The 15,307-nt window shown below is 35.4% G+C and overlaps 1 protein-coding gene across 1 annotated transcript; it reads right to left on the bottom strand.

The window, feature by feature from the left end:
* Positions 1 to 7,769: 7,769 nt before the first annotated feature.
* Positions 7,770 to 9,354, bottom strand: PSAK (photosystem I subunit K). Its single transcript, XM_079059674.1, has 3 exons — positions 9,145 to 9,354; positions 8,175 to 8,258; positions 7,770 to 8,067 (listed from the first exon to the last, which is right to left on the bottom strand). Exons 1-3 carry the CDS (start codon positions 9,226 to 9,228, stop codon positions 7,840 to 7,842), a joined length of 396 nt encoding a protein of 131 aa, XP_078915800.1. The 5' UTR covers positions 9,229 to 9,354; the 3' UTR covers positions 7,770 to 7,839.
* Positions 9,355 to 15,307: the final 5,953 nt, after the last annotated feature.

The following is a 15,307-nucleotide window of genomic DNA, read 5'->3' as shown; positions in this document are numbered from 1 at the left end:
ATATATATATATATATATATATATATATATATATATATATATATATATATTATGAATCGTGTTTAGGACTCGTTTTGCTAGCGAGACTTCACTTGTGGAGCTAACGTCCTATACCAAATCTTCAATCGAATCCCCAACATAAGGTGAGTTCATACCCGCATATTTTTCCAAGCTTTTTAAATGTTTTTAAGGGGGGGGGGGGGGGGGGAGGGATACAAGTAAAACACAAGAAATCTTGTGTTTAAAAATGTAATTTTACTTAATTCGTTTTCTTACCGTCAATATGTATTTAAACGCGAAATTTAGTTAAAACGTGGAAATAAATTTATAAACTATAATAGGTATAGTTTATGGATCATATGAACTATTTTACAAAGTCCAGGTTTAAAACATGGAAATAAACTTATGAACTATGATAAATATAGTTTATGGAACAAATGGATATTTTTACAAAATTACCAATTATTTATAAAAAGGTTTTTGCATTATTACTTGTAAAGTCGTTAATCTAGTTTGTGAGACGTGTCTCCGTGTACTTACTTAAGTACCAGTGGAAGTCTACCTTTATGAACTAGAGTCTCCTTGAGGGAGAGCGTGAGTTTGTGTATAGATCTATATGGGACCGACAATCTATCACCTCTACTGTTAGCTACAGTTGGACCGGAAGGTCTCCGGGTGACAAACGTCATAAACGATATCGACGTCTGATTCGCGTCATATCAATCAGTATGGTTATAAAACTCACAAGGAAAAAATAACGATATATTTACGTAGTAATATACTTTTCCTAAAACTTTCCCAAGGGATATTAACTATATGATACTCAATATATACAATAAGGTTAGATAAAATTGAAATCCGATAGACAGTGGAATGTGTGACTTCCGCCTCATTTCATGTTCCTTGTTTGGTTGTGGGATTAGGGCAGATTCACCCATTCAACTGTCTATTCGATCTCGGTTATATACAACTCGTATGTATTAAGTGATCATAGGAGGGTAGTATCGTCGCATCAGGTTTTCAGGGCAAACAAGTCTTCAACCAGTTTAACTTATCAACAAAACTAGATATCATTAAAGTAAGTATAGTAATTATACTTGTACTTTGCGGTCTTGGAACGATTAAGACTACAAGTCGGTTTTGTAGAAAATATAGGATTTTCTATGGTAAACATCGTTATTTTAAAGGTAAACAGTTTTCGATAGAACTTTCTGAAAACAATAACATTATTACTGAAAACAATGTTTTACAATAGAGTAAGTGGAACTAGGAACTTATTTACAAAAGGTTTAATACTTATTATGAAACTAGTATAACATAAAGGATCTTTAATGGTTAATACTATAATTCCTTAGTTTATACATCCGAATTATATATAAATAATATCTGATAGGCAGTGGAATGTGTGACTTCCGCCTTACTTCCTGTTCCTTGTTTGGTTGTGGGCTTAGGGAAGATTCACACATTCAACTGTCCATTCGATATTAGGTTATATATAGTTAGTATAAACTAAGTGATTATAGTAGGAACTATTGTGGTTACCATTCTACTAGAGAATCATTAATGTTAATTCTGTGATTACTTGATGAATACATTAGGATTATATATAATAAAGATCCGGTAGACAGTAGAATGTGTGACTTCCGCCTCATTTCCTGTTCCTTGTTTGGTTGTGGGCTTAGGGTAGATTCACACATTCAACTGTCTAATCGATCTGTATTATATATAATTTGTATTCACTAAATGATCACAGAAGGAATAACTACAGTCATATTACTTATTACGAAAATATAGGATTTTCTGGAGGAACATGTGAACTTCTCCAAAGAACAAAGAGTATACTTTTTATAACAAAAATACTTATGAACTCACCAACTTTAATGTTGATACTTTTTCAAACCACTTGTATTCTCAGGAACGTTAGTAGACAGGTATCTCCCAGGTGTTACGAAGACGGAGTTTTACGTCTTAACTTTTGTTGTACTTTTAATGTTATTCAAGTAATGTTTTGAACACAATGTAAATATTATATTATCACTGCGATGGTTGTTGTTACTTTGATTACTATGATGCATGTGTTGTGATACTTAACATAAAGTCATCCACCCCCGGACGTTTCCGCCGTTCCGGTTTGGGGGTTGATAACAACAAAGATGAAGGATGGAGAACCCATCACGACCCACTTACAGAAAAATCAAAGGTTTGTGGACCGCTTGCTGAAGTTGAATGTGAACTTCGATGAAGAACAGAGGATTATATGATCCCTTATCTAAAGGACGCGTCACTGACTGAGTCAGAGTTCGACAACGGCTTTTAAGAGCTACGATTCCTACTCGGGTTTTCGGTCGTACTTGCAGTTATATTTATTAGACTTATCCAAGTGGGAGACTGTTGGATTAGGTGCCTAGCCCATAACTATAATTGATATGTACTTGACCCGAGAGTAGCATGATCCTTTTGGGTTGCCTTCACCAATGCAACTTGATAGGATGGACTTTTGAGAATAAGGTTATTTGTGATTTGTTAATATATTACAAGTATAATATATTAATATGAAATCATATTATTTAATTATTATTGATCAATAATTAATTTGGAATTAATTTAGTGATCAAAAGAGACTAATTAAATATACAGGGACTGATTTGGTAAATCAATGATTCTTATGGTGTGGGCCAATGATCCATGGTTAGTTAGGATGGGCTAAACCAACATGGATAGTCCATGGAGGTTTAACCCATGGAGCCTAAGTAATATGAAGAGTCATGGCACATTAGGGTTTGCACGAATGTAACCCTAACAATTGTCACACTATAAAAGGAACCCCCTAGAGCCAAAATCGGTTTCCACATACATTCTTGGAGAGTGTGAATCAATTTTGTGCTAAGTAACTTATTCTCTCAAGCCTTCTTTTGCACTTGGTGTTTGTGACACATTAGAGGCATCACACATGAGGTGCTAAAGCTTTTGAAGGCCAAGAACTACAAGTCCTGTTAAGAGGTAAGTTATTTAACTAGTTATTTTGTTCAATTGTATGATAGTTAGGATGAATGCTTTGGAAAATCAAATTGCATGTATAATTAGAGAAAACATAGATCAAAAGCATCTAGGGTTACATGTGCACCATAAGGTTGTTAGAGTGCTCAAAACCCATCATTTATATCCACCAATTTTGCCTTTTTGGCAAAAAATGTATTTCTCATTCATTTTTTCTCTAGAACTCACTCATCTAACATCTTATATTGACTTAAACTTGTGTTGACCATCTTCATGAAGTTACAACTTCATATTTTCATCTTTTTCTCATAAATGACCAAATTGTCCTTTTTGGTCATTATTTGACTAAAAGTCAATCCTTCTAAATTTTGGGTTGTTACAAACAACCTCCTCTAATGTGCACCCAGGAAGACACGCTGTAAAAGGAAGACAAAGGATAGTTTAGAAACACATACTAACGGATGGACTCCGACATTGCTCTTTGATGCCTAAGTTAGATGTCAATCGGATCTATAGGTAAAATTGCTTAGGTTTTGAAGATGATGCTTACGCGTCGATGTGCACTTGACTGTCCTTTTATACATGCAAGTTGGTTCGAGTTGTTGCCTTCCTAACTGGGTATTGCCTTTGTACAGAATTTGCAAGGGTAGAACCCTTCAATAAAATAATATTGCATTTTCCATGTTTCCCGGGATATTGCCTGAGAATCCATATGAAGGATTTGTTTGCTATAATTTATTGCTATTCGGTATGCTTGATCGGGTTTTATTTATTATTGGCTACCGGCCTATATTGTACTTGGGCTTCTTGTGTCTTGATTTGTTTTTAAGTGTATCGGCCTATCCTTGTGTGTAGACCTGGCAAAATATGCCACAACACGACAACTCGGCACGAACCCGACACAAAGTTAGCGGGTTAGGGTCAGAGATTTCGACCCGTTTATGTACACGAGTTGACACGACACGACACGATAATTAAACGGGTAGGGTTAGGGTCAAGACTTTCAACTCGAAGATGACCCGAAGATGACCCGTTTAATTATATATATATATATATATATATATATATATATATATATATATATATATATATATATCATATTTTTATAAATATTTTCAATATTATACATTTGTAGTGGCCCAAATTCAAGAATTAAAAGTAAAATTCAAACTTTCAAAATGACTTAATTTTACTCCTCCTCACTACCTATCTCATTTGCTTCCTAACTCTTAACTCTTTCCATTTTGCTTTCTAAACTTACTACTACCTCCGTCCCATATTTATTGTCTAATTTTGACTGTTGAAGTCTTTATTCTTCAAATTTGACCTTAAATATTTTTGTTTTTGATATATAACACTTAATACAAAATATACGAATAGATTGTGTTCTAAATGTCTTTTCATTGTTATAAGTTTTATCAAGTAATCTATAACACAAATAAAACTATTTAAGGTCAAAGTAGAAAAAATAAAAACTTCAAAAGTAAAAAATGGACAATAAATATGGGACGAAGGGAATATAACTTTTTTTCCGTTCCACCTCCCAACTCCAACATTTCACTTTATCATTTTTTTTCCTCCATGACTCTTACTTTTCAACCTTTAAAATGTTTCAATCCGAAATGACACAACATATTTATAAGGTTTAAACTTTAACCCGAAACCCGACGCGAAATCGACATGAAAATAAACGGGTTGACACAACACGACACGATAATTAAACGGGTCGGGTTAGGGTCAAGCACTCTCAACCCGTTTAATGTCTTGACACGACACGAACCCGACACGACACGACACGTTTGTCAGGTCTACTTGTGTGTAGGACGTTCCCCATACACCATTAGAGGCACATGGGAAGCTTCTCTGTTGTTAATTAATTCAAGTAAGCGATAAAGTTGATTTGGTTTTCTTTTGATTGTTTGAGATATTTGTTCGTGGTTTCTAAATCATCAAATTTTGTTTGTGAAATACCCACATTATAACGATGGCTTTGATAGTAGATGTGAAGAACTGAATGTGACCTAATAATATGTGGTATGCGAAAGTTTGGGTATTTAGTTTTCTTATTGCCTGAACACATAAATACGTAATGAAAGTAAACTCTTCAGAATTTTGTGTATAGAACATGGTTAAAAACTGATATTTAATAAATTAATGAGATATCGAGCCTTTAGCAATCTAGACTGATATCGTGTAATTTTTATTATATATATTGATATATTTTATATTAATTTTTATAATCTTATAGAACATAACAAAAATATTAAAATCGTAATTATTTTAGAATATTAAAATTCTTATATATCTATATAATCTTAAAAATTATAAAAATAAAAATTTATTTATAGAATATTTTTTATTTTAAAACTAAATGACATTGGCGATGGCAGACAATAGCCAAAAATTGATTTAAGAATTCATCATGTATTATGAATTGTGTAGTGGTTTTGTTTGTTATGCATTCTAAAAGCAAAATAATAATAATAATAATAATAATAATAATAATAATAAATAATGTTGTAATATGCCCCAACAATGTATGTTATTCATCTTTTATTTGATTTGGGTGTATATGAGTAAGTTGTCACTACAGAGGATCGAAAAAATGATGGACTCTCTGCTGCATAGTGCCCCTAAAAATAGTCAGCAATTGGATTTTTGTTTTCCAAAATGCAACAACTACAATGGTTTTTCAAGACCGTTGAATAACTTTAGGCGTTGTTGCATTGATGTAAGGAGAAGAGGAGAAAAGATAAAAGATAAAAGGAGAATGTTTAAGGGAAAAGGGTATAAATGCTCTACGAATTTTCTATGGTTGGTCTATTTAGTCCCTAAACTATTTTCGTGGTTTTAAAAGGGAGCGAGGTAATTTTTGTCAGGTCGATTACGTCCTTATGACCAAAATGAAGGGGTCACCAGGTTACATTGACATTTGTTGACTAATTTTCCCACATTGACTTTGAATTTTGCTTATGTGTCAATAATTTTATTGTCTAGGTACAACCTCTTGAAGCACAAGACCACCTTATCCCTCCAACAACCAAGCACACAAACTCCTCCTTATACCACCATTAAACCATCCTTACACCACCCCTACCAAACCCGAGAACTCCAGCCGAACTCCACCCATTAACCACTACTACTACCACCTCAGATCATCCGAACCCCTAATAACCTCGATATGAAACCCATTTAGACCGAAAACAACAACCACCTTTAACCACCGCTTCAACCATTAATATTGCCAACACCATCGACGGATCTTCACCCCGTCACAGCTCCTCCTTATCTCACCCACGTAAACCACCATAGCCGAATTCTACCACCTCTGGTTCCATTCTCCTCGACGAACACAACAACCGGACATCTCAACTCCATCGTTTCACCTAGCCACCACCTTCACGGCTCCCTTAAACCACCGCCTGTGAACCCCGAGAACATCTGTCATCACCTTCGTGAAAAACCATCACCAACATCGTAGCCAAACCTCCAAACAAGAAACGACCACCTTATACTGACCGGAAACAAACATCACCGTGAGTTCTACCTCCGCCAAACCAACACGGGTAACCACTGCCACCTACGGTTTAACCCAAAGCCACCACCACCAATAAAGCCACCTGTTGCATTCGTGTTTCTCACAAACCGAAACCACCATCTCTACCTTCGTTTTCTTACAATCGAGCATCACCAGACAACCACCACCCCTTCTATTGTTTTTCACAGAACCAAAAACATAAGCCATCGATTTGTTTTTGAGTAAAATAGAAGAAGAAAGAAGGAAATATTTGTGTGTGTGATCTCTTTCGAACAAGAGAAAAGGAGGAAAATATTGATTGTCTGTCATCTAAACCGGCTAAAACAAATAAATGGACTAAAAGGACAGGTTGCCCACAACTTAGTTCCCTCATAAGCCATAAAGTCACGCAAAAACTTAAGTGACTAAAATGGTCAACCCTAAAAAGTTTGTGAGCTATATGTGTCATTTTCTCTTTTTCCTAATGACATAAACGCAACCGATCAAAAATTAAGCCATAACTGTTTTTAATAATAAAATGAATTAAAATTCTTGTAACGAAAAGATTATGAACTTTTCTGATCAATTAGTGGTGATTAGTTAGCCGAAGCCAATTTCAGGTTTGCATTTACATACCTCTATGCATGCAAAAAGGGCTTTGGTAATAAAGTTTACACAACTAAAAAACCTTTGTACATACATATAAACACATTTTCTTTTAGCTCTCCCACCTATGTTTTTATCCAACTCTCTCAACTACCATAATTTGATGATAAATTTCACAGTCATTGGATGTTCAATATACCAAAACAAAGGTATTATGGAGAAGAACATAAATATTTAACATTTATCCATCAATGTATAGAATTCTGAATTTATGTCAAAATTTGGGAAAACCCCATTTTTGGAAAATAGGTAAATTCCATTTTTCCAACTTGAAAGAAATAAATGAAGTTTGCATGCTTCTGATGTACTAATTAAACTATCATAGTTCTCTTTCACTCTTTGATGATATCATGAAGGCAATTATGTCATTTTCCTACTATTTTGTAAATCAACTCCTCCAAGAGCCTTTCTTAAGTCACCTTAAAATCATGAACACACCAGAAAATTTACTTACCAATTGATTAGCTTTTTACTACATGCATGCATTCTTTTCAATAAACATGCTTGTATGTTGGAGTTATGTGCATATTAGTTTTAGTGGTTCTCCATATCTTTACATAAACAATTTAAACTCCACAACAAACAAACATAAATCGAAAGAGAAAACAATCACGAAAATGTTATTAACATGAAAGTTTGTTTCCAAGGATCGATTGAGTCTAGATAGCACCAATGTTCTTGAGGCCCAAAACAACACCAACACCAATAATATGACCAACAGTCCCACAAGCTAAAGTATCAGCAAGAGTGAAGCCAGCAGGGTCGCCGGTTTGGAGTCCTGAATCCCTTACCTCAAGCTTTAGCCCCGCAGTTGCCTTCCTGTTTGCTGATGGTGCCAATCCAAATCGACCAGCAAACAACATCAAGGTTGTTGATGTCACCATGATCTATATATCCAAACAATTAGCATATAGAAACTCTCAACTATTCGTTTATTGTCATGCATTCATTTGATATAATTGTATATAAAAATGCTTGAATAGAAATAATTTACCAAATTTGTGGACGACCCAATAAAATCACAACGAACACCTAGAGCTCCCTTTCCCTTTCCCTTAGGCTTCATTGGTAATGCTACCTGTCACATGATTGTATTTTATAACCACATCAGTTTTAAGTATAACATATGAAAAATAAAGATGTAGAAAAAACAAACGGTGTTTTTTATAATATAATTAATTACTAAGAGGAATATAAGATTTATAAACATTATACTCATTACATAATCAGAACAAACGAAAAACAAATTACTTGAGTGATTACTAGTAAATAGAAATTCCTCCAAAAAAAATTAATTCTTTTTACAAATGCTAACATTTTTATTTAAATTACTACAAAACATGAAAATTGATTACTAAGTACCAAAAAAATAAGAAACATATAAACTTTTTGGGTATATTTGACTTTTTTTATTATAATAAACCACTACATTTAATCAAACATACATATTTAATGGGTTTTTCATATTTATATATCTACACAATTCTCAGTAACCATTCGTTCTTACAAATTTACCATTTTCACATTTATGAAACAACCATTATTAGTTTGCAACAACGAAAAAAGGCCGATCACGGTTGACTTATTGAATTACCTTACTTTTACTTGCTGCAAACTAGAGGTCGGTAAAAATATTTATAACGTGTAGTAACAAGATAAAAGTTGCTTAAAACTGGATTTTTAGTGTGTATACTAAAATTTTAAAATATTATTATAATAATATAATTTTTGTCATTATATCTAATATACTTGCAATTGTTAAAAACTAAAAGAACTTGGACAAATCATGTCAACCCGCACCAATTCATTTCAACGCATAAAAACAATTTTACCAGTTACCTATTGTATTTGGCAATATAAAATGACTTTTTTCATGTTTCTACACAAGACATTTGTTAATTTAAAAACAAAAAAATCGACACAATGATTCAAAAAAACTATTACAAGAAGTAGAATAAACTTACCATGCTTTGGATTGGGGCGGGTGATGGTGAGGTGGCTTTGAGGCCAGTGAATTGAGGGAGAGAAGACATGAGAGCAGTTGCCATTTGTGATTTTCTTTGAGTTTGAAAAATGGATTTGCGAATGATCTTAAAGCAGAAGCTACATGAAAGAGCAGAGGGTTTATGGCCATGGAAACTTGGAGTAGGATAAACTATGATCCTTGTTGTCCACATGGCTATCTGTGGTTGGTTACTCTATATCCACTAGATTGTATTGGTTTGTTATTTTATAATTTTTTAATAATATAACTGTATCTTTATTTTTCTATTTTCTTTGGTTAGATATCTTAAGTTCTTAACAAAAAGATTTATAAATCATGTATTTACGAAGTTTTTGAATAGTGGGATTTCAAACATTATACTTAGATAATTGTTTAACTATATGGTACAGGATAATTAAGGATTTTTATGTTTATCTTTTAAAAGTCAAGACTTATTTTAACAAAATTTTATCTGTTTTTTAAAAACTGATTATTACAACTATTAAAAAAAAATCAACACTGTAAACATTAAAATGTTCTAGACCAAATTGCAAAAATGGTCCCCGTGGTATGATTTTTTTGGGGTTTTAGTCCAAACCCCGAGTTTTTTGGCTTCGTGGTCATTTTGAGGTAGTTTCATTGCAGATTTGGTCCCTTGGTAAACTGAAATGACTTTAATACCCTTGGTATTTATTTTCTATTTCTAAATTCATTTTTTTTTTAATTTTTAATAATTATTTATTCATTTTAATAATTAAAAAATGAAAGGGCTCTCTGTTGGGATGTCAAGTCCACCAAGCAAATTACACCCTTTGTTTGCAAATAAAACGTAATATAATAGTAAAAAGGGGTATCGATCCTCGGGGAAATGGTTGTATTCAATCACCAATGCAATCTAAAAGAACTATTGTAAATAAACTAACTAACTACAATTAAACTAAAAAGGGGGGGGGGGGGTGTTATGATTGCTTGAAAACTAAAAGACTCGAATAACTAAAAACTTGCAATTAAGCAAGATAGTGAGATGCTCACAAAGTGGAGAGAGTTGGTTAACTAAGGAAATTCAACACAATGAACATTTGTGTGCTTATCATTAGGATTCAACATGAAGCTTATCATTCATCCCAAATTGGTTATAGCAATCATGAAGCATGATATGCCAAGATTCCTCTTAGGTAGTATGGAGGTTGGGGAAGCCCACAACACACCCTCTTAATCAAGATCAAGGGTTTAATTGAAGCAATTGAACCCAAAAAGTTAATTAGCCTTAAGAAAGAAGGAATCCCCAATTCCTAGAGGATGTCAATGCTTACACATCCATAAAGGAGCTATGATTCATAAACTAGAGATTATTTTTACCATCATAAAGCCCTTGTTCTAAGTTAATTCAATGATTCAATGCAAAACCAAAGAAATAAACTAACAATAGCTCATTCAAGTGCCAAGCTCATGATCAAAGCATTAAACGAGCATAAGAAATATGATCTAGAACCATAAACATAAGATAATTGATAATCTAGCATGAATCCTTCAAAAACCCACAAACATTCAAAGGTTTTAACCAAAGTTAACCAATATAAAGAGTTTAGCCACTCATGGCAATAGAACAACAATCACAAAAGTCTAATTGCATAAAGAAACTACCAAAAATCTTGGAAAGATGAAGAGAAATGAGTCTTGAGCTTCCAAAATCGCCTCCTCCAGGTCTCCAATGGTGTAAAATCGAAGTTATGGCTGCTAGGTCTCATCCCCCAAGGTTATGGCAAGCCAAATGACCAAAATGCCCAAAAAAATGGGCAGTTGCGCGGGTACCCGCGCGACGAAAATTCCACCCGCGCAAATGTTGCTGTGATGCTATTGGTCCTTCATTCCACCACTCCACCCTTCCACTACCAAAGATTCCTTTGGTCCCCTCCATATCCATGAGATTTAAATCAACCAATCATCTTTTAGCTTCAAATGTGGATGCTCCAAACCCAAATTAATTATCCATGATCCATCTTCACAAGTCCACTTCATCCAAGCCTTCAATTCTTTCAGGCCCAATTCTTCTCTTATCGATCCGCCAAGCCCAATAGCGCCTCGAGAGCCCACAAATCCGTCTTCACTGTAATCCACAATCGCAATAAGCTCCAAAACCCTGCAAAATTCCTCATGCAACATAAAAAGCACCCGGTACGATCCATACTAAAGAAAATAAAGAATATACAATGCAATACTAATAAAAAGAGCTAAAAAATCTAAAATAAACTAATAAAAATAAGGAAATAAAATAAGCTATCACTCTCTCTCTCTCTCTCTCTCTCTCTCTCTGTAGAATCGATTAGCTGCCAAGAATTGATTGAGTATCTACCAGAACACTATCATCATCTTCTTCAATACCTTTATATTCTTCAAAAATCAAACCCAGCTCACCCATTACCCATTAGCTCCTCACCATCGTCCCTCCTTCCACTCCATCTCTCCTATCTTTCTCTCTCTTATGCTTCTGCATTCACAGTCGATCCGGTCACATATTTACTGATCCGACCACACAACCCTAGACGAACCCAACACCAAAATACTGCACCATGTCCATTAGCTTTCATGAACTTCTTCAACAGAAGAATAACAATAGCAATAATGAGGGCTAGGGTTCAACTCCCCCTTGTGCTCTTCTCCCAGATCAATTTCTGATTGCTTGATTAGATTTCGTTCAACCCTCTACGGAGAAAATGACCCCCGCAGCTTTGTTGACGTGGACACGTTCTTAGGCGGTGACATCGCCTTCTTCTTCGTGCTGGTCATTTTGGGTCTGTTTAGAGATACAGAAAGTGGTAGACTATGAATCTTTAATTGAAATTTAGCCACGACGGCAGGAGGCGGCGGCGTCTTGATTAGAAATTTGTGAGGGGTGGTCTGACGGTGTAACGCCCGTAGATCCGGGCTAGTCAATTTAGAGATAATAGGGGTCGAAAACGACTTTTCGACAAAAGATTATTTAGAATAAATAATCTTAACCAAGTTGTAGAATATGTCTCAAGGTTTCCGTACATATAAAGAACGCCGAAATCCGAGTTATAACGAAAAAGTTATGACCCGCCGAAGTTTTACGGCAAAACCGGCACGGCACCGGGAGACGTAAATAGTGAATTTACGATAGAGCGACTTTTAGCCTTAGCGATCTAAACGGAAGTCGTAGAAAACGTTAAACCGAGAGCTTCCATAAAAAGAACGCCCAAATCTGACTTCGTATGCGGAAGTTATGATTTTTCGAAGTTTCGGCTTAGCAGTGTACAACCCGAAGTTCGAATATTAGATCGAGCGGTTTTTAGCCGACACAACCTAAACGAGAATCGAAGATCTCGTTAATAGTAGCATAATGATAAAAAGACAGACGAAAACAGACGCCGGATGAAGAATACAGCCTGTTAAAAATATAAAATTTAAAATAAAGTCAAAATTAGCCGACGGAGTCTAAACGAAAGTTGTAGAATACGGTCCCGCCTACGCGTGGATATAAAGAATGTCGATAATGGAGCTCGTATGCCAAAGTTATGATTTTTAGAAGTCGGAAAGTGAATTTGCGAAATCTAATGTGAGAATGACGATGTGGCTCGATCTGGGCCGTCGCTTACTGATCACGGACTCGACTCAGATGGGTGACAGCTGGCTCGCTACGCAGTGTGTATGAAAGGGGAACGCCCCGCGTTCGGATTCTCTTGATCTCGGAATGATCCACGTCGCCCCACCCGGATTCAGACACCTGTCTTGTACGAACGTTGGGCGTAGCCGAGGAGCGCCATGCGTCCGAGGAACGCTGAGCGTAGCTCCGAGGAACGCAGTGCGTTCAGCAGCCTTGCCTGGCTATAAAAGGGTTGCGAAGGCAGCTCATTTTTCACACCAAATTCAACCTTTCTTTCTCTCTCTAGGTTCTCTCTCTAGCTCCCTAACCCCCCTAAGCCTAGGAAAAAACCCCTAGCACCCAAAGGAAGCCCCGAGGCTCCCGGAGTCCCGAGAAAAAGGGTCTTTCGGTTCGGAAACGCTGCTCCGAGCAAAGCCCGGTTTTTAAGAAAACCCGCTGTAAGTGAGCTACGCCTACACAATTTTTAATATAACTTTTAAATAATTATAATAATGTTATTAGGTCCTTAAAATAATTATTTGGGCTATTATTATGAGTTATATTGAGTGTTATTTAACGCTTATATAATAATAATAATAGCTAAACTATTAATTAGTCGCGGTTAACGTTAGACTAAACCCTAGTGGTATTGATACTAGGTTTTGTCGAGGGAAAAATTATTTTGAGATAACGAGGCGCTGTTCGAGTGCCGAGTCACCACCTAATCAGGTGAGTGCATAGTTACTTTCATCTTACACATAGATATGAAGTATTTTATATAAATTACGTGTTATGTGTGCATATTATCTGTATACTTGCTATCTATGCTGGATGAACGATTTTATACAAGTTTTATATGATTTAAACTGTATATGTAATTATATCTACATAATATGTTGGGTAAAACATGGGTAGATGAAATATGAGTTGGATGATGAGTTGAGAGGTGATATAGACCATGAGATAAGGGTGAGAGGTGGACGATGTGAGAAGCCTTTCTCCCAAACGATGGCCCCGTCATTCAGCAGAGTATGGATAACAACCACAGACTATTCTAGACAGTCCAGTGGAACACTAGCAGGCTCGCAACCTGTAGGTGTTGTGAACGATGTGTTCACCCGGTGTACTCTAAACCCTGGCGATCATGCAGACTTGGTGCCTAAACCTTGGCGATCATGCAGACTTGGTGCCAAAACCCTGGCGACTATGCGGACTTAGCGCCTGTTGTATAAACCCTGGTGACTATGCAGACTTAGTGCCTAAACCCTGGCGACTATGCGGACTTAGTGCCTGTTGTATAAATCCTGGCGACTATGCAGACTTAGTGCCTAAACCCCGGTGATGATGGGCTTCGTGTCGATTCCCTAGGATGATCCTTAGGAATGAATTAACGAGAAATATTTGATTCTTAGGGTAGATCCTTAAGAGTAAAGAAGATAATGGGGATGAGTAATTGGGTTGATTGTTTGATGATTAAACATAATAATTATATTATTGTGGGTTGAAAACCCTATGTACTCACCAGGTTTCCCAACCTGACCCACTCAAGCTTATTTGTATCACATGTGTCGATATGAAGCTACTTTACACTGAGAGATTTAAAAGAGATGTAGATCACTAGTGTAAATGAATGTAAGTTCTGTTTATGCTTATGTTTCTGTATTGACGATGACATCCCAAATGTTTTAAAATGAATAAAAATACATTTCTTTGGAAATGCTTTGATAACGTATTTATCATGTTTTTCTGGGAACAAATTCCGCAACATTTTTATTAAAAGAGGTACTCTGATTTTTATAAAGCATAAACAAAATGGTCTTTTCTGGCCGTGAAAATGGGGATGTCACAGACAGGTTCTTTTAATCACCTACGACCTTGTTCTGCAAAATTGTTGGTTTTGTGAAGCAGGTGTTGAATGGAAAAGGGGGTTCGGGAAGATCACGCTTTCTTTTTTGGGTGGTGAACCGGAGACATTGAAATTAATTCGTGATTTTGCTCTTTCAAGTAAAGGAGAATGTAGACCTGATCGGACTATCCGTTTCTCTCTCTTTCTCCATGACCGGAGCTCGGTGGTTTCTGGGTTTAACCTCGAATTCCGTCTGGAATCACTCATCGATTTTCAGCAAAAATTCGATTTTTAAATATTAATATCAATTACAATAGATTCTGTTTACTTAGCAAAGCAATCGATTGTAATGAATCATCGATTTTCAGGAATCAATGGATTCTCACATGGAATCAGTTCAATTTGGGTAAAGAAATGAATACGATATGTAAGATAATCAGAATCAAATGAACCTTTCCCTTCCCCTTTTCTCCCCTGTGGTATGCATCAATTTCTGATGCTTTTTTCTATTGTGTTTTTTTTGTTTTCTTAAAAGGATTTAAGAGAGAGAGAGAGAGAGAGAGGGATGGAGGTCTTTTATTTTTTTTAATTGTTAAGATAAATAAATAAATTTTAAATTTAAAAAAAAAAATGAAAGAAAAATGAAAAATAAATACCCCAAGGGTATTATAGTCATTTCAATTATCGAAGAGA

This window comes from Lactuca virosa, chromosome 7 (genome assembly GCF_052849685.1).
Source record: "Lactuca virosa cultivar CGN04683 chromosome 7, Lactuca_virosa_CGN04683_v6, whole genome shotgun sequence".
Taxonomy (NCBI): Eukaryota; Viridiplantae; Streptophyta; class Magnoliopsida; order Asterales; family Asteraceae; genus Lactuca; species Lactuca virosa.
Note: the sequence above shows the minus strand (reverse complement) of the source record. Positions and strands in the feature narration are given on the sequence as shown.